The sequence below is a fragment of the Anarhichas minor genome, unplaced genomic scaffold, assembly GCF_050575085.1.
Source record: "Anarhichas minor isolate MPS153535 unplaced genomic scaffold, ASM5057508v1 ptg000045l, whole genome shotgun sequence".
NCBI classification, from domain to species: domain Eukaryota; kingdom Metazoa; phylum Chordata; class Actinopteri; order Perciformes; family Anarhichadidae; genus Anarhichas; species Anarhichas minor.
The window spans coordinates 8,517,878-8,538,308 of NW_027466491.1; the positions used below are offsets into that span (position 1 = coordinate 8,517,878).

Sequence of the window (20,431 nt, forward strand, 5' to 3'; positions counted from 1 at the left end):
TCTTGCACAGTTTGACAAAGCTTTAAATGCATCGCAGTACTATAATATTGGCTGCATTGCATAAAAACTCCTTCTACAAACTGGCCCGGACTCTCTCTGCTTCGGGGGGCGGGGCTCACGTAAAGATATTCTGATGAACATCTTTGTATTGTTCTGGAGAAAGAAAAACAACGTTTGAGCAGCTCAGACTGTCGTTCTCTTCTGTCCGATTTAATCAACACTGATGAATGATATTGAATGAGATATTCAACCAATACACTTTGAGCCATTGTTTTGCCTCAGCTTTGCCAATTAGATATGGCCGTGCTCTCCTGCGGCTCATAACGCTTGACAGACCGCCACAGAGGGAAACGTAATGGACTCTGGCAGGGCAACAAACCAGGATTGTTAGATATCAGGGATGTCCTGTAAGCAGCATATGTCATCATGAAAAAAAAAACGAGAGAAAACTGTGATTCTAAAGCTGTCAGAAATACTCTATTCTATTCTATTGATATTCTATTCAAGTGTTGATAAGAACACTTTGGACTTCAAATAAAGTGTTTGTCTTCAGTATCCTCCACTAGTCGCTGTCGCTGACGGGTGAAGAACTTATTTGTAATTCTCTGAGGATGAAAAATGAAACATGCTGATGTGTCTCACAGCTTTACAGGGTGTAAAAGCCGGACTAGTTATACGTTGAAGGTATTTTCACATTTAGAGTTGTAAAGTTCACATTTTGTGTTTAGAAATTTGTCATAATTGTGTTGCATTTGAAAAATAAGATTTAGGAATTACAGGTTCCAACTCTTGGGGGGGGGGATGAGCAGATTGTACCTTTAATAAATGAGTTGACTGTTTTTCAGAGTGATAAATGTTAATACCTAAAGATAATAAACTGCTGTCAAATTTGGCAAAACATTTATCAGAAAAACATGTAATCCCTGTAATGATGTTTGTTGCTCAAACCTGAATTAAATAATTATTATAAATTTGACAAGTATTTACAACAATGTCTTCTTCCTACTTTCTTGGAGCCATGTTCATTCTTCGAGGGGCCCTCTGGTGGTCCATGAACCCACCATTGAGAACAACTGATGCAGCGCACGCGCATCTTGCACAATGACCCTGTTCGCAACCCACGTGGTTGTGCACTTACTTTCTTTTTGTGGATAAAATATTTCATTCTTTCGTTAAATCTGAGTATTTTGATTTGTTTTCTTTGAGTTTATTGTCGAAAACAGCTTTAGAAAATATAGTAAAGACTAGCCAAAGTATCACACACACACGCACACACACACACTCACGTACTCCAAAAACACACTCACACACACACACACTGGGCTTGTTCCCTCCTTCCCAGGTGGTGATTGTTGTGTGTTCAGCGGCATGCTGCTGTCAGGAGGCACACGCCATCAGCCAATTCAGCTCCGTGTCTCCACTCGACCACCACACAAACCCCATTCACTCATTAAAGCAGACACGCGTCCGGCTGCAGCCTCCGCCCTACCTGTCAAACTTCGTTTTGCAGTTAAACACGAGCTCTACCTCAAAATCTACTGGTGGTCCCCGTCACACCGACATTTTCTCCGTCGGCTAATTCAAAAAGACGCTGGCAAAGAAATGTTCTCATATTTGTTTGGATGAAAATAAAAATAATGCGAAAGCTCCAACTCTGGTGCTCTCTCTTCCGTTTTAGAACGTTTGTGTTGTAGATAGTGAGTCCCGTTAAATCTAGTTTGTATTTGTTTATACTAGGAACAGTTAACGCGCAGTTTAAAGCTGCATACAGAACAAACTATGAGTACAGGCGTTTTAACTCATTCATTAGAAAATGATCATTTTTTGCTGGTGTTTGTTTACTTCAAGGTCCATTTCTTTGGAGAAATGTTTCATCAGTGATTGTATCTTACAGCTGCTGCTTTAGTAGAATTTCATTATTCTTTGAAATAAACAGAAATGACTTTAACGTTTATGCACTTGAGACGCCAGATTTACCTTTTGCTCTTGCGCAAAAAAAAAGGATCAATTCAGTTGTAGATGCTGTCCAATTGTACAGAAGAGATTAGGCAGACTTGGACATGGAGGGTTCCACTTAGGGAAATGTGACGAGAAGCTTTAAGGAGCCATTATGTTATGGATTTGACAGCCTGGAAAGGAAATATATCGTGCGTAAAATGTGCGTAACTGTGCGTAAAAGTTGTTTCTTTCTCCCTTTTCTCCCTAAAGTGCAGTATAATCCTATCTCCATCATTCCCTCTCGCTTTCCCCTCCAATTAGTTACAAACCACATGTTGAAAGCTGGAACCAAAAGTGATCCCCCTCCTTTAGATACGCCCCAAAATAACAAGACAGAAAATAAGTCAGTAGCAAATCATTTTATTCTTGGACTGGAGTGTAGAAAATATGGTTATAAGACTTCTTTTTTTCAACATCTGTTTATGTGAAGATAATATAGAGCTGGCAGTATAAAGAGACAATGCATGGCCATTGCGCTCTGTTTGGACAATAGCTGCATACGTTTTGATCATTGTGAACTTCATGACATAATGCAATAACATGTTTTGCTATTAAATAAGACACATTGGTGCTAGAATAAAACGTCGGAGTGTCAAACTCCTTCTGGAAACCTCATGAACAGAAGAGCCAGAGAATAATAGACTACACGTCTACATAGGCAGGAGGTATAGAAGCAACTTCGCAATATATAGACAAAATATATACAAAAAGGATGTGTACAAAACATCTATAAATCTCTTACATACAAAAATAGCTTAATATATTTCAAAAAAAGCGTTTCATATAGAATTGTATAGAATAAATCTGCGACTTGGAAGCATTTTTCTGAATCAAAACGTCAGAGAGGTTTACCAAAGGGTTGGTGTTCTGTGATTGGGTTTAGCATAGTTGAAGAGCGACATATTAAATAATGTTTTTATAGAGCATGAATTCACTTTAGGGTTGTTGTGTTTGTTTATCATGGGCAAATGCACAGAAGCTTTGATTCCCACGCTGTCAGGAGAACCGTCTTCCTTTAATCCTTTGGCGCTGATCTCCGGCCTGATTTACCCCCAAGTTGTTGGGGACGTTAAGGCCGTGTCTGTCTTTCTGTCAGTCTGGGAGGACCGGGCGTTAAAGGACAATGCGTCTTGTTCTTGAGGACACCCAGCCTCCTCCAGGAACATCCCAAGCGCACTTCAACAGTAAAGTGAGTTGATCCATATGTCTGTGAGAAGAAGGAGAAAAAGAAAGGGTAAGCCACTGTTCAGGGTGTTCATCGTGAATGTTTATCGACAATGTCATCTTATATTAATTCTGATATCTTTCAGTGTTCTTACCTTTGTATAGACGCTCAGAACCAGTTGGTGAAGTCGAGCAGCTCCTGCTCCTCCGGACTGAGGGCGACGTAGGAGCCCTCGTCGGATGAGTACGAGGACACCGGTGAACCTGCCATGGAGTTCATGTCATGGGAGTATCCCTGCGACATGTCGGGCGACAGGACGCCGGACTGAAACGCCGCGCTCACCGCGTCGTGCTCGTCCAGCAGCTGCTGCAGGGCGCGAATGTACTCCACGGCCGAGCGCAGCGTCTCCACTTTGCTCATCTTCTTGTTGGCGGCGCCGTTGGGGACGTGCTCCCGCAGAGTGGCGAAGCCGTTGTTGACCAGCTTCACCCGGTTGCGCTCCCTCTCGTTCCTCCGGGCCACCGCGTGCGGCTGCTGCGGGGGGAGGCTGTAGCCGAAACCCGCGAAATTCAGTCTCCGCTTGCAGCGCAACAGCTCCGGAGAGGACGAGCGCTGCCTCTTGGGCTGCTTGGAGCCCGACTTCCCGCTGCCCTGGCTGCTGCCGCTCGGGCTCAGCTGTACGCTCTGCGCCGCCGCGGCGGCGAAGAAGCAAGCGGGCGGCAGAAGCTGCTGCTGGCTGATGTTAATTTCCATCTTGGCTGTGAAGTCCATTTCCAGTAAACAAAAAAAATATATAAAATTATAAAGAATCACCAAGTCTCGAGGCGGTGCGTCCCGCTCGTGCCGTTCACGTGGTGTGGCCGTTTGACGTGCACTTGTTTTCAGTGGGGGCAGTCCGCTGGACTGCTGCCTCGCGCGTTCCTCAAAGCTGCTCTGAGTCCTCGAGGACAGACGCCACTGCTTTTCAATACATTTGGATGGGGGACTGGCCACGCCCTCCGGTCGCGTGGATTCACCTTGGGCTCCTACCCCGGTGCCGGTGCGTTGCGCGCGCCGGACGCGTGCCACTTGAAGCACTAAGCAAACAGTCAGTGGTGAGGTTTTTTTCCTTTCTTTTCTTTTCTATCTATCACGGGTGTCAGTTAGGTGAGGCAGAGCGGAGAGGAAAGTTTTCAACACAGAGTCCCGTTCAGGACAATGTTCACAACATTATGAAGAGAAACACTAAAGAGTTTTAATGTTTCGGTCCAAAGCAAACAACCTGTTTGTGTCCATGTTTGAATGAACAAAAAACTGTTGTTTTTATATTTATTATGTCAATTGCATCGATTTTTTTGTCATTATTTTAGATATCAGATATCATGAAAAACACTGTAATTGGACCATTTGGGAATCATTTAACGAATAGATTGTAACTTTGTCTAATATGTGAATCTTGTAAACACTAAACTAAAAGTCATGTCTCATATGGATTTTATAAATCCATGAGTGTGAGAACTTCTCTTTGTGTTTCACTGAACAGACGCTGGGCGAGTTGTCAGAGATGTTGAGAAAGTCCGTTTCAAAGTCTCACATCAACAAGTGATATCAAAAGTCATATGGCTTTTCAAATAGAGTAAATAATGGGAGAGAGTTTGTGTTCTGAAGAATGTATGATGAATTGTTTTTGTTTACTTCAAAAGACCAGTAAAAAAAATCATAATTCAGAATGAGAAAAATATATTTTATCCGTTTATCTATAGATTTTTCCGTAGAGCCAAACTGTGGTGCTGAAAGACAGCTCTCTCTCTCTCTCTCTCTCTCTCTCTCTCTCTCTCTCTCTCTCTCTCTCTCTCTCTCTCTCTCTCTCTCTCTCTCTCTCTCTCTCTCTCTCTCGCTCCTCGTGCTACACTTTATCTGAGAGCTCTGCATGTAAATCAGTCGCTCGCTGGCGTTTCAACTCAAACACGGTCTAGTTTTATTGTCAGCGCTACAGACGCGTCTGAATGCCGCTCATTTTAGGGACCATTGTGCGTCAGAGGCCGAATTTTCCACTTTGATTAGAGCGGATCATCAGCCGCGCACAGGCGGAACGGAGGAGCGCAAATCTGTTGGGGGCCCCAAAGAATCAGTTTGGAGGAGGCTTTGTGTCTGATTTGATACACCCGATACGGTTACAGTAGCGTGGACGCGGAGTGTTCTCTCCATTAATGTCGCTCTGAAAAGTGAAGAATGATAAAACACGTCTTTCAGCGCGGAACAAAACCAAGTCCAAACTGTGTTGCCCTCTCTGTTTTTTTAAGTGCGTTTGCGCGTGCATGTGCAGTGGTGCGTGTAAGTCCAATAAACCCGAGAAAAACAGATTGTTTTTCAGTTTGCGCGTAATTATTATTATTTTTTGGGCACGAAGTACTTCTCTTTGCGTGTTTTTATGGCTTTCCATGCGTGCGTACAGATACGGTTTGTGTGTGCGTGTGTTGGCGCGTGCACGTGCGATGAGAGAAATCAGATTTAGGATTATTTGTTTTTTTAGTTTGTGCATAATTTTCCCATTTTGCGCATGACGTTCTTCTCTATCAGTGCTTTTGTTTTTCAATGCGTGTGTACAATTCCTTGCTGTGTGTGTAAATAACCTCACACACACACCCTGTGCGCGTGCGCCTGTCTACATGCGTTCTGAAGTCGGGATTGTAATAAATTGTGCAATTTTTCTGCGTTGACAGTGTTTAAAAAAAAGCTTGCATTGACGAACCCCCTAGTCCCAACCCCCCCCCCCCCCCCCCCCACACACACACACACACACACACACACACCACCACCACCACCCAATACTTTCTTTTCTTTCCCTCCCCCCTTGTTCTCTCTCTCTCTCCCTCTCGCCCTTTTTTTCGCCCAGCAAGAGAGTTTAGAAAAGAAGCGTGGGTTCTATTCAGCCTCCCCCTGCACTCCTTCACCATCGCCTGGCTTTCTGAAACCTATCCATGCCCTGTCAGTGTGCTTCCAGAGTCCAATTAGCGCTTTGTGAGGACTCTCTCTCTCTCTCTCTCTCTCTCTCTCTCTCTCTCTCTCTCTCTCTCTCTCTCTCTCTCTCTCTCTCTCTCTCTCTCTCTCTGCTGCTGGTCTTCCAGAGGCTGGGAGGGCGCTCCTTTTTTTCTTTCTTCGAGGGGCTTTCCAGTCATAGCCGAGTGTAATAATTAATATGACATCTGGGCGCCCGAGTTCTCCTTCAACCACTTTCTGTATTTCTCTCTTTTCTTTGGGGAGTTCGCTTTGTGGAGACAATAAAACAAAAACTCATCAGCACCCGTATCATCCATAGCATCTTTGTGTGTGATGTGAGGGATAATCTTTCAATTTGTTTGTCATTAAAAACTGTTTTTCTGACAGTGTTTTGTTGTCTTTCGGCAGGTGCACCATTAGTAATGGATATATGTTTAAAGACTGACGTTTAGCAGTTGCTCTTTTTTAATTAATAGATAAAATGTGCAAAAAATGGATATATTTTTTCTGTGTTTAATGAATCTTTTCATTCTTTGTATTAGTTTCATTCATTCATTCATACATACAGAAATATGTGTATTGCCTACAACAACAATAAAATATAATAAAGTGAGAGGAAATAAAATGGAGGACAAGAAAGGGGAAAACAAAACCGAACAAATAATTCAACCACCTGTTGCAATGAGTTAGAAACATTTTTAAAAGACTATTTCTGTAATTAACTTCTGCCTTCTCTTTGGTGTTTGTGTAAACACCTCCTCCCTCTGCGATGCGGTGTTTTCTGCCTGACGTGAAAAGTTGTGATTGAATGTCGCCCTCTAGTGGACAACAGTGGTACTTAACGCTGGAGGTAACTTCTCTCCATTTTACAAAACTGACATATAAACATTAATAGTATACTTTTACAAGGGGTTAAAGGGTAAATATAGCATAAAAAAGATTCAGCTGCAGAGAATTATCCTGCACAATTTTCAAATATATTGATGTTTAATTATTTGGGGTTAGAATATTGACCTTTTTAAATGTACTGTTGCAATGTGACATTTTGATAAGATGTCAAAGATTAATTTCATTCATACAATTTCATGGAAAACCCAGTTTTAACACATTTGAACTGAGTATCATTAAAGCGCGGTAATGTTTGCGATATAGGTAGTTTGTCTCTACTGAGCTGCCGTACTTTCTAAGGTCACGTGCTTTTGTTTACTAGGAAGAAGCTAGCAACTATACAGCTACGTAACCATCCATTTAATCATCTATACGGGCTTTAAAGTAATTCAACAAAGAGGTAGTTTTTAGAAAGCAGTTAGGTATGAAGGATACAATGTTATATCGCGCTTTTTAGGAGAAACTAACGTTAATTGTAGCTCCTTAGCCCATGAGAGCTAATGTTAGCTTAGCTAGCTATCAAAATCATGAACTATCTTTGGTCCAGCTATTAACAGCAGCTTCTCAAATGAGTGTGATTTAGCGGTTTTAAAATATAGCTAACGATAGCTAACTATGCGGTCCTTGAACTACGTTCAACGTGTCGCTTTGGATTTCACAGGAACTCTGTTTCCTCACGCGATCTGTCTGGGAGACGCTGACAACGACTCGGTGAGTACGATGACGTTATTGTAGATTCATCTCACAGCCCATGAATTATGTAACGTAAACCTGGAATAAGGTACGGATTGAGTGCATGCTTTAAAAATGCTCAAAACATGCATGTAACTTGGTGTAAGAACGTAAGTCGGCAGTACTTTTGAATGCACTCTCTGCAAAAGACTGAGGTACTTTCCTTGATGGCATACTGTAGAAATAAGGTCATAAAACAAAAGTTCTGTGTGCAACATATTCAAATATTGAAAGCTTCTCACATCTGAGAATTTGCTCCTTCTTTCTTCTTGTCTTATATTTGAATGTCTTTGGGTTTTGGACAGTTGCTCAGACGAAAAAATCCATTAGAACCCCACACTCATTTTAAATCAGTTGAAGTCTACATGTGGACGTTTTGGTCACATGCTGACTGATTATACCTGAAGACAACATTCATGCACTTCTGTGTGGCTTCTCTCCAGTCCTCCTACATTTATACACCATGATAAACTCTCAGGTTATTCTTCAGTGTTTGTGGTGTTTCCGTATTAAAGCAAAGCAAATGTGCCGTCTGTCTCCATTCACTGCAGTTGAACGAGCTGGTTGTGGGCGACACCAACGGGAAGCTGCTTGTGTACAAGAATGACGACTCCAAACCCTGGGTCACCAGAACCTGTGTGGGCATGGTCAGTACACAAACAGGGAACTCATGATGATGATTTCATACAGAGAATCTGTTTCTCTTACTCATACAATGTGTCTTGGTTTGGCAGCTGACTTGTGTTGCAGTTGGAGACGTCTGCAACAAAGGAAAGGTGAGTTATGAAATCAGCAGCAGCAGCGTAGCATGAATATTTTTGGTGGTGTTCCCAACATCGTGTTTTTTCCTCGTTTGGCAGAACTTCGTGGTGGCTGTCAGTGCGGAGGGCTGGTTTCACCTCTTTGACTTGACAGCTGCCACTGCCAGTAAAGCGGATTCATCCAGTCAGCATGAGTTCATGTCCCCAGATGACCAGAAGCCTCTTTTCACCCAACATATTCCTGCCAACACCAAAGTCATCCTCATCAGTGATATCGGTAAATGACTTCCTTCCATCTTCTGTATGCGTCCTGTGTGTCTTGCTTCCTGAATTTGACCACAGCGTGTGCACTCCTGTGCCGTAGACGGTGACGGCCGCAGTGAGCTGGTGGTCGGCTACACGGACCGAGTGGTGCGAGCTTTCCGTTGGGAGGAGCCGTCCGACGGCTCAGAGCTCGGATCTGGACAGCTGGTTCTGCTGAAGAAATGGCTTCTGGAGGGGCAGGTACACTTCGCTTCAGCTACAGGAATTATTACTTGTTTCTTACATACATACTTTTAAATGTATATATGTAAATATACATGTTTAAATGTGCAACACAGAGAAGATAAAGTCGTCGTGTAAAGTGAAATGAAAGCTTCTTATCCAAACACACGAAGTGAAAGTCAGTTTAATGTGAACGTCTGTGGTGCAGGTGGACAGTTTGTCGGTGAACCCGGGTCCAGAGGGTTTACCAGAGCTGATGGTGTCTCAGCCGGGCTGTGGCTACGCCATCCTGCTGTGCTCCTGGACTCAACAGGACTCCAACAGCTCCGGAGAAGAAGCCCCCCCCACCCCTGGGAGGTAGACACGGTCACAAACAAAAGTTCTAGACGTGTAGACGCAGTACACTGATTAAACGTGTCTCCATGTCTTCGCTCACAGTGAGGGACCTTCCAGAGATGTAGTTCTCCATCTGACCACCGGGCGGATACACAACAAGAATGTTTCCACTCATCTCATCGGCAGCATCAGTAAAGGTCAGTGTTTCTATAGTGTAGACAATATTTAGTACGCGTAATATTAAAACGGGATCTAACCATGTGTTTCTGCTTTTCATCAGGCTCTAAAGAGGAATCTTCTACATGTGGGCTGTTTGCTCTCTGTACTTTAGATGGTAAGTCATGAAGTCATGAGGCTTTTCTCCACAGTCAGTGTGTTACTACAGTAGATGGAGTTTGGAGAACCAGCACATTTTTGTGTTTGCAGTAGTAGTAATACTATATGTAACCAAACATTCAGTCTACGTCGTGGCTGTTAGTCAATGAAGGGGATCCTCCTGGCAAACAGCTCTCAGAGCAGCTGGAGAGTCCATCAATATTTCAAGCAGAGAGGATCCAGTGGGATTATCATCATTAAGGCTGTAAGCTGGCAGCATTTTACACCAACAGTCTCTTGGGGACACCTTGATGAGCCAACACATCAGAGGTTATAGGCTTATACCTGATCAGTTGTCCGCAGTGTGGAAGTGTTCTAGGTTCTCAGAGCAGCATCGATCTTTCTCACCTCGTTGGCAAGAATGTGTTTGGACTGAGTTCACTCTGCGTTTATCAGCCACACACATTGAATAACCGTTCACTTGAATTGTTTCATTTCAGACTTCTCAGAATCGGGGTTTGCCAGAAAGCATTTCGTTTTCCGTGTTTCTTGAGCAGAACTTTAATGTTCCGCGTGGATCTGTTTCTACCTTCAAATGTTCAGGCACGCTGAAGTTGATGGACAGCTCAGAGCAGCTGCTGTGGTCCGTGCAGGTGGATCATCAGCTGTTCGCGCTGCAGAAGCTCGACGTCACCGTGAGTTTGTGTGTGTTTATGGAGAGCTAAATACTTTTAGGTTCCATTGTTTTGATAATCACGGTGCGGGTGTATGTGTGTTTTTTTTCCCAGGGAGACGGCAGAGAGGAGGTGGTGGCGTGCGCCTGGGACGGTCAAACCTACATCATTGACCACAATCGGACTGTCGTGCGGTTCCAGTTCGATGAGAACGTCAACGCCTTCTGTGCGGGTGAGAGACCTCGTCCCTGACCCCCAAAGTCATCCTTTATATCGGGTCAGATTCTCTCCTGGGTGGTGCTTTGGGTGGTGTGAGTAAACTCATGGCACCAGTAGGTGGTGGCGTTGAGCTTTGGCTTCACCCGGTCTTCTTCTTCTTCCTTTTCAAATCTTTCTGCAGTGTTTAAACAAGCCACAGTTCATTTGAGGGAGCTAATATGAGATTTGCAGAAGTAAGTGGATTCGAGAGGGAGACCAGAGACTTTGTTTGAACTGTCTGATTCCATTGGGTTTTGTTTCCTTGCACCTACAGTGTGTGTGTGTGTGTGTGTGTGTGTGTGTGTGTGTGTGTGTGTGTCTGGTCTGTCTCTGGGATCATTAAGGGAGACTAGATTGGTTGGTTTCTCTGTTTGTGTGGAACCTAGCTCTCTCACAAAGATGTATATTTGGCACAGAGTTCAGCTGATGTGTTCATTGTGATTCACATAACACAGTAAATCACAGCACTACCCGCCACATATTGGGGGAATATTGTATATATCTATAATAAGTTTAGTTTTTGAGTGTGTTCTTGTGTGTGTGTGGCTGCAGGTCAGTACACATGTAAGGAGGGTAAGAACAGCCCCTGTCTGGTGTACGTCAGCTTCAATCACAAAATCTACATCTACTGGAAGGTGGAGCTGGAGCGCATGGAGTCCACCAACATGTTACGGGTCCTGGAGGAGCAACCGGAGTTCACCAAACACCTGAAGGTGCTGGGAGTCGGTACGTACGCCGATTCAGATTAGAGCATCCTTCCTCACGTTCAAACCGACGTCTCCTCTGTTTGTTGTTGTAATTGGACAAGAGACCAACTGAGACTGATTGTTGTCAACTTGTTTGCCATCGCGTCTTAACACTAAGTGGGGAGAATAGAAATGATCCCCACATGACAGATTATTGCTGCTAACGACATCCTGCTCCAGTTTAATGAGACTCGTGCAGGAACAACTCGTACAAACAGATTCTTTCTTACGGGGTCACGTTTCATGATTGAACCAGTTCTCTCACAGTTATGATTTTTGAACAAAATTCAACCTTTTTTGTTTTTAGATTGCATGATCAGTCAATAAATCAATCAGGTTTTATTTATACATCACCTTTCAAACAAATAAAATGCAAATCAAAGTGCTTTAAAAATGACTTATTTTTCAACTCGACACATTTACGCATGCACGAGGAGGTCAGGGAGGAAATGCACTGAAGGAGACTCTAATCCTATTTTTTCATGGTCTGTACATCTATAGTCTGTCAGTCGACTGTGCTGAGAGGACTGAAACATCTTGAGCGAGGCTGTAATCCTCGAGCACACAGACCCCAGAGCTGCTCTCTGACTCCTTTCTCTCTTCATCTCTTTTTCCTCCTCCTTTTGAAAATTGCACCCAGCTTCTCTCCGAACACAATCCTCCCGACGAACAATGTTTACCTCCGTCAATAAGTTGGTTAATCATTGTGAAGGCACACAATGGTTCTTTATTTCCTGTTCATTTCCTTCAGTTAGATCATTAATGCGTGCGTGTCGTGTATAAAATGTTTTTTTGTGAAGATAACTCTTATTAACGAGTGGAAACCTACCCAGCGACGATTAGCCAGACTTGCTGCAGCATTGTGATTAGAGATGAAAATTGCAGGTTCTGGCTGATTTTTCTGAAGCCTGGTGGTGCCTGTTAGCGTAGCTTCCTGCTGCCTCCGTTAATAATTCAACCTCTGGGCCTGTTGTTTTCTTTCCACTGAGGATTTCACAGTTACCTAACCCAGTGTGGAGACTGTCTGCTGTAGCAGCCTGGGGACGAGGAAGTAGAGAGGAGGAGAGATTGCAGACGAGTAAGAGTGTAAAGATGTGTCTGATGTGTGGACTGGAGGGGATATTTGGCTTTGCATGTTTACAGTTTTTTGTCCACATGAGAACATGAATTTAGGCAATCAAAAAATAGCTTGAAGAGCATTTACTTTCATATGCAGCCTTACTAAAACATGACGCTGTTAAATACACATAACTGCAAACAAAAAGGGAGGAATGAGAGTGAAGCTGAACTGTCTGTGTCAGCTGTGTGAGCTGTGTCACCCTGACCTGCTAGAAATGTCAGCTCTCCGGCTCGTCCCCGCTGTTCATTCACATTAACAACTCGCCTAAAAGCCAAAGGGTGATGATGAAGAGTCTGTCAGTTCTCCACCACCACGTGTGAAGGCTTCTGATTATACACAGTTTATGCTTCTTTCAATCATCGGCTAGTTTCGACTTGTTTCACTCTAGTTTGAATCTACAACGGTTGAAGCTGTATCTGGGCCGTTGTAGGCAGAGGAGGGGCGTAATATTTGAGAAAAAACTCATAATTTCTGAGATTAAAGACGTATATTTCAGAGGGAAAAAAAGGGATATTCTCTGAAATTAAAGTGGTAGATTTGCAAGAAAATACTCGCATATTTACGAGACAGAAACTCAAATCAGTATGTTGTTGTTTTCTTCTGAATGGGCCGATTCACAATGTCTCCTCTCCTCTCCATCTCCTTGCCAATATTTTCAAGTTTTTCTCGTGAATTTTTAAATATTTTCTTCTAAAATTCACCACTTTCATCTCAGACAATAACTCTGATTTTTGTCTTGTAAATTTACGACTTTAATCTTCTTCTTTTACTTACAATGGCCCCTAATAAGGCCGTCATATGACTCCCTACCAAAGAAGAAGTTCTAACCAGTAAGAAAGTGTCTCATGTCAGTGGTCACGTTTGTGTTTCCCCTCCACAGATACCGAGGACCCGGCAGCAGTGAGAGCACTGGTGGCGAATGTTCTCTACAAGGATTCGCAGACTTAGCACACACATCGACACACTGCTGTCTCCTCTGACTGTAAATACTCTGTTAATAAACACCGATTGTCTGTCTCCTGTGCTGCTGGTCTCTAATCTGCACTCGCTGCCTCTCTCTCCCTGAAGATGAAAGCATGGGGCACAATGCAGGGAAAATAAAAAACATCAGCTAAACAAGCGAGGGGCCTTTTTGCTTTTCATCCTGTGCAGCATCTCAGAATTTAAACTTCTGGAAGACATGAAGCGCTCCAGACGTGACAGCAAGTGTAGTTTGTCAGTGGCTGCAGGGCGTGACAAGAGGCGGTATTGAAGGAATCACCCACTGTTCCCAACGGGAGGATCCTATAACCACCTATACAGCCTCTCTTTTTCCGTGTGTGTGTGTGTGTGTAAAGGGTAAAAGCAGGCTCAGGTGTCCTCGTAGGCTGCAGCCTCTCATCTCCTGAGTTTCTGCCCTTTAGAGGACGTGTCGGGGGAGAAGCCTTCGCCTATAAGACCCTCGTCCTGCTCGCTCAGAGCTCCACGGGTCGAGTTGCTGATGCTGCCGTGTTTTTCTTTGCCGTCACTTGTTGACTTAAAATTTAAATCCTCATCTCAAATGAAACATGAGGGTGTAGCTTTTGTCGGTGCATTTAAAGTTTTTGTCTACATAATTACTAAGAGGTGTATAAGAATAGAAAACTATAACGTAAGGAGACAGAAATTGCAAGGTACAGTGACAGTGGTATGGTTAAAGTGACAGCGTACACCAGACTGATGGTACAAGTATATAATTGCATGTTTGTATAAGTATAGAGATATAAATAAAGAATAGAATAAGACTGAACATATTAACATAATATGGTAAATGATGAAAGAATGGGATAAGTTATATTATGAGGTGAAAGGTATATCACATTATATATTGTTAAGCAATATAACAGTATTGCTTAAGTTTCGGATTAGTATAATATATAAGTTGTAAAATGCAGTATGTCACTTCTAGTTGGTATCATTTTAAGAAGAGCTAATGATGTTTTTGACCCCATCAGCGTTTGAAACAAGCAAGTCATTTGTAGGTTATATTATCCTTTATGATGATCATATGTTCTCCTCACAAATGTTAAGTGGTGACCATGTTACTGACTGTTTTATCTCAAAGTCAACACGTCGGCGGTTCGGCTGCAGTTTGTCCTCATTAGACGTGAACATTCCTGCTCAGTGAGCTCAGTCTGATGTGTGTTTATGACCATTAATGGTCACGTTGTTGTTCTTATGGATCCTGTCTGTTACACGTGGATTTAGGTCTGACATTAACCCTCCGTCTCCTGGTTCCCTAGAGGAATTATCAGCCTGTTCAGAATGCACAGTCCTCCCCTGGTTTCCAGTGCTGGGCCCTGTGTGACTGTGACCTTTGCCCCCCGAGCAGGCAGGCAGGACATAAAACACGTCTCGTACGTCTGACCCGGAGACATGAAGTCCACTCGGGGGTAACGGCCTCGACATGAGCTCGCTGACCTTGTGTGTATTTGTGTATGGTTTTGTCTGCAGCTATTTTAGCCCCATCATTACCACAATAAAAGCCCAAATTGCCCTTTTTTAGAAGCGTTATTGCCGTCTGGAGGTTGGCCCACGAGCGATATTGCCTCAGGGGAGTTTGATGTTATGAAAGCTTGGAGCCGTGTATTAGTTTTGTATTCACTTCTCTGAGGAGTTAAAAGGTTACCGTGGTACTAGAGCAATATTTCAAGGAGAAACATGTCATAGAGCCCTGATTACTTTGGGTCATATTCTTGGGTCATGGGTTTTTGTGACAAATGTCAAATTATTGCTTTTTGAAACCACAAATGGAGAGAGAGGCTCTCTGGATATAGAGATTTTTTATTTTTTTTTTATTTTATTATTTAGTTAGTGTTTCATTAAATAATTTACTTGATTTTTTTCCATTTATTTGTTGCCATGTTTTTCTTTAAAAGCTCTAAGTCAATGCCCCATTGTTAGTTAATAAGTTAATTAGTTCTAATTGTGTGCACCTGACATGGCTGACCTGTAACATCCACTGAGGGACGCATCAGTCGAAACGTTTGATAAACTTCAAAAGGAGGTGAACCAGACCTGAACCAGGTAAACAACATTGGATTGCTTTTTGAAACTGACCTCCTTTTGGGGTTTCTTTTAAAATCTGAAACAACATTTCTATAAAAGCTTTATCCAGTAAAAATCATATAAATGAGCTAGAAAGAGGAAATTAAAGACTTAAAGTCTACAGCCATGCCAGCAGCTCTTTGTGACAAAGGTGCATTGAGCTAAATGCTAACATCAGCATGCTAACATGGCCACAATGACATTTGCTAATTAGCACTAAACACAAAAGACAACCGAAGCTACTTTTTGAGACCGAGATTTTGATGAAAACTACAAATGTCAGCCTCATGGTGGCGCTAGAGGAGAGGTCGGTAGGAAACATCATCTGGGGATCATGATTCATATGACAATTAATATTTATTTTGACAAATTGAGACTTAAGGTAGGACTCCACAAGCCAGAAAGGTTGAGACGTCAACATGTAGCATGACTTTAATATTTATAACGCATCACGAGGAGCCCGTCTATAGAACGTGACAGCATGAAGCCACTCTCCCTCGAGGCTGCTCTCCACATGCTCCACCGTGAATAGATGCTGCAGCCTTTCCTTGATATCAGATATTACTTAAACACGTTATTTAAAATGCAATATTAAGCATCTGTTCTGCAGCCTTACATTGACAGATAAAGGACTAACCCTATTTCTGTATGAATACAAATAAAATGTTAAATTCTTTATTATAAAAAACTGAATTGAGGAGAGAAGGGATTATAATGATTTCATCCAACATTGAAGGAGCTTTTTTAAACTTCTTTTGAAAAGCTTTAATCTGCTAAAAGGAAATGTCGCTGCTCGAAATGGAGAAGAGCTCCTCTGTGATCTGAATACAAACTGACGGTCTCTTCCTGGAGCACACATTACATCCTCCACAACCCTCCAGTGTCGGGTCGCTGTCAGGGCGGCGTTCAGACGATCTGTTGTCACCGTGCTTGTTTGTGCTGACTCTGCTTCGCTGTCACTGTTCCCCACGAACTCCTACTGCACAGTTTGAAAATGAGTCGTGAACCTCGTCAATCGAAAGACCTTTTTGACCTCGTTGTCTGTGATGCACCCGTTTACCTGAACATGCCGAGCGTGATTTTAGATAAATATATGTAGCCATTATGTTTGATTGGTCAATCCAAGTAGTCTAGTGATTAATTCACTCACAAAGACGCCTTCCACTTAAACACCTCATACATCTGGAATACAATGCCGATGAATCACAATAAGGCAGGGACGGCTTCAGTGCACGAGGATAATTATGTGCAGGCTTTGAAAGAACATGAAACATCTGCTGTAGGTTTGGGTGGTCTTCTACAACCGGATCATTTTCAGGTACTTTTTACAGCACCACACTTACATGACTGCTGATGATATGGTGAGCTTATGAAAAAGACTTCTCAGATAGTTTCATTCCAACAATTAAACATTGATTCATGCCTTCCAGACCCATTTTGGTTTGATGAGGTTCAGGGAAAGGTGAGAAAAACATCTTGGTTTGGCTACAATTACTACTTTGTAAAGTTTAGGGGACAATTCTGTTCATGATTAAAAGAAACCCACGTTGACTTAAAGTCTAACATTTAGTTTGCCCATCTATCCGTCCTTACCTCCTCTGTATGCAGACGTATGGCTCTATAATAACGTCACACTGCTTCTCCATTTGCATCCGATGAACAAGAGTCATAATTACTGCGGCAGCTTGAGTTACTACTTAAGTAAAGGCTCCGAGTACTTCTTCCTTCCTTCATTGTGGTCATATTTTAGGCCATGCTTTGCAATATTTCTGGATTGAATTACATTATATTGTAATTTCTCTCCACCCTTCCTGCCAGTTCACATGAGCATCTCCCTCCTCAGCCTGGTGCCCATGCTTGGTCCTGGTGGTGGTACAGTGGGTGGTAATGTGGATCTGATCCTGACTGACAGACAGCTGGACCCCAAATTGTGTGTGGGGGGAGGTGGAGGGGGGGGGGGGGGCTTGACATGAGCTCCATCACGTTCCATCAACGGCTCCAAGCAGCCGAGGGAACTGACACCACTGATTAACAGCGTCCAATTTTTGTTCGCGTCGAGCTTAATTCTGCGGCTTTCATCGGTTGCATCATCCCCTCGATGCTCGCTGGGGGGAAAGCTGCAGCATGAACAGCGCACCAGGCAGCGTTAATAGCCAGAGGTTTTATCTCGGCAGATGCAGAGAGGATTTCTATCTGACTGGCTGCTTTTATCACACACAGTAGCCTGCAAGTGTTTGGTTTTGATGTCATACACTTTATGGGTGCAGTTGAAATTCTAACCAGTGTTTTGATCTTTGGAACTGTGAACTGCAACTGGCTTATTCTTTGACTCTGCGTCACACTAAGATTAAGAATAATAAGTAGTCCATGCAATCGTGAATGGAAAAATAATGTGTTAATTTATCCCACAGCGTTTTTCAGCATGTGGGATTTGTTTTGGAGATGCAGTACAGACTCAACTATGCCTCAGGGTTTGTTTTTTATACAAGGAGAGTAAGTAATATTTCTCCCTCAGAGATAGAGTTGTAGCTGGGTTAGTTGCCTAGGATGGAGTACCGGCCATCACCTGTCTGCCTGTTAATATGTAGTATGGCGTCCATGTTTGTTTGGTCTTTCACACCCATGTTATTTAGTGCCAAGTTGGAAACATCGTAGCTTTCAGAAAAATCTGTTTTGCAGTCATAATTACGACTTGCTGGCATGAATGGTAATTACAGTTCAGAAAAATTGTGCACTCATTACAATAACTTGCGTTCCTCTATTTGCATGTTAATTTCTAAGTGATTCTTTTCAGGCAAGAGCTGAAATGTTTTCACTTTCTTTTTTCAAACCCTCTCTGGAGCATCTCCCACTCACTGGCACTGCGTTACATAACAGCCGCCTCCCCATAGAGGACCTGGTCTGATCAATATTCCCCTCACATCACCCCTACTTCTCTCTCTGGGTTTAAGGCCTGTGGGTCATTCCCACTGAGTGAATCGAGCCCACGGGGCTGCACTGTGTGTGTGTGTGTGTGTGTGTGTGTGTGTGTGTGTGTGTGTGTGTGTGTGTGTGTGTGTGTGTGTGTGCTGAAATACAAAAAGTAAACTGCAAATTACAGTTTCATACGAAGGGTTAAAATCTCACTTTTAGCCAGCATAGCTCCACCACTTTGGTCCACTCCACATCTTGACTTGTATGGATAGCCATGAAACCTTTTACAGGCGTTCATGATCCCCAGATGATAAATCCTAGCAACTTTGGCGATCCTTTTTGCGCCACCGTGAGGTTTACATTTTAGTTTGTCAGTGATATGTCTTCTGTTTTAGGGAATTAACTGTTGGGTTTTGGTCTTTTCCTGTGGGTTTGTTGAGTAAGAAACGTAGAATAACACCAAGCACTTGACCTTAGACAGTTTTTTCCAATGGTCTACTCACTCAATACTTATCCATAAATACAATAACATGGGCGGTTAATCACACAGGCAGTGTACTGTACGTCTACCCGGCGTGGGCACTGAAAGCCTGGGTCTGTACTCCTCTGGGTGGAGATGTATATTAGTCATTCCCGCCTGCAAATCAGTTTGCCCTCTCTACTCCAATCTGTATTCAACATGCCCTCTCAATGAGAACAGCCTCTTGGTGCCTACTGCAGGATGTTGCTTTATGCAACACCTCTTACTGCTCAGACAGAGTCAGGCTCAGCTTAAAGGTCAAAAAGTCAACATATACTGCTTTTTTCTTGTTTCTTTTCATGACCGGTGATGTCTTAAGTGATCATGTTTTTAAGACTGAGCATCCGCTGGACATTTGTCTTAAGACTCCAACACGGAGAGAAAAGAACCAACGCAGTGTGTCTTCAGAGGGAATATGTGACTAATGGTGCTTTCCTAGCAGAGGTGTTACCTGCTGCAGATGTAACAGGATGTGATGTGCAAAGTGACTCAAAACAAGGGAAGGTCGGGGGTGTGTGTGTGGGGGGGGGGGTCTTGAGTGCGATCCTCTGTAACAAGGTTTGTTGTAATTTCATGTTCCTGCGATGTTCTGCCCTCGTGTTCATGGCTTACCGGTGCCGGGAGCTGTCACACTGAGGCCTAATAATAAATAAATAGCATCCTCTGACAGCTCTGACAAGATGAATGTGGCTTGAGAGGAAACAGCCGCGTCAACCCAGAGACGAAATACCAATCGAATGCAGATGTGTCCCTGAACAGAATAAAATGATTTGTTTCGTGGTGACTCATTTTGCTGTCTTCCTGCAGGTTTACCACCTGGTCTCATTAGTTTTGCCGTCTAACATTGTGTTTATTGTGCTTTTCACAGTGGCATCTGTAATATAATAGTATAATGAGTCAAGTCTCACATTTGAATACCAGAGAGGTATTCAGTTGGTTGCAATCTGCGACCTCACCACTAGATAACACTCAATCCTACACACTGCTCCTTTAACTTGAGATTCGCTCTGACAGACTTGACCTGGACTGTGTTCAATCTGTGTCATTGAAGAAGGGCAACAGAGCCTTCATTGGTCAGAGGGGTCAACTGTCGAAGCCCCCTGATGCTGTGGGAACATCTGCTTTCTCTGTTCTTTATGGATGTACCAGTGAAGGGCACATACAGTACAGGGGTGTTTGGAAAGTACTGACCATGGGAATCAATGTGAGGTCCAATAAAACGTCTTCTAGTGGAGCCCTCCCACAACCAGTCTGCTGGCTCCCTTTATTCAGACAGACGGAGATTAGAGTATTTAAACTGCTGCCCTTTCACATAATGTTGCTGTCCAAAAAGGCCCGCCGCTCCTCCACGCTTCGTCAGTTAATAATGAGATTATGAATACAGAGTTAGCCAGAATACATATTTTTATTAGGCAGAGAAAATACTGTTCAGAAGAAGAGAAACACCAAAAATAAATTTCTGTCACACATCGAT

At 43.1% G+C, this 20,431-nt stretch overlaps 2 protein-coding genes across 4 annotated transcripts; one reads left to right on the forward strand and one right to left on the reverse strand.

Annotated features, from left to right (window-relative positions):
* Positions 1-2,780: 2,780 nt before the first annotated feature.
* ascl1a (achaete-scute family bHLH transcription factor 1a) lies at positions 2,781-4,379 on the reverse strand. Its single transcript, XM_076111659.1, has 2 exons — positions 3,318-4,379; positions 2,781-3,205 (listed from the first exon to the last, which is right to left on the reverse strand). Exon 1 carries the CDS (start codon positions 3,932-3,934, stop codon positions 3,332-3,334), a length of 603 nt encoding a protein of 200 aa, XP_075967774.1. The 5' UTR covers positions 3,935-4,379; the 3' UTR covers positions 2,781-3,205; positions 3,318-3,331.
* Positions 4,380-7,322: 2,943 nt separating this feature from the next.
* Positions 7,323-15,325, forward strand: itfg2 (integrin alpha FG-GAP repeat containing 2). 3 transcript variants are annotated; one of them, XM_076111568.1, is made up of 13 exons: positions 7,323-7,430; positions 7,692-7,741; positions 8,314-8,409; positions 8,497-8,538; positions 8,623-8,800; positions 8,888-9,027; positions 9,218-9,366; positions 9,448-9,542; positions 9,626-9,679; positions 10,264-10,355; positions 10,449-10,566; positions 11,145-11,318; positions 13,339-15,325. In XM_076111568.1, the coding sequence occupies exons 3-13, from the start codon at positions 8,407-8,409 to the stop codon at positions 13,404-13,406; spliced, it is 1,113 nt and encodes a 370-aa protein (XP_075967683.1). In that variant the 5' UTR covers positions 7,323-7,430; positions 7,692-7,741; positions 8,314-8,406; the 3' UTR covers positions 13,407-15,325. The 3 variants fall into 3 exon arrangements, 2 of the variants coding, with proteins under 2 accessions (XP_075967683.1, XP_075967682.1); XR_012959325.1 differs by adding an exon at positions 12,338-12,416 and having other exon boundaries at positions 7,331-7,741; XM_076111567.1 differs by having other exon boundaries at positions 7,333-7,741.
* Positions 15,326-20,431: the final 5,106 nt, after the last annotated feature.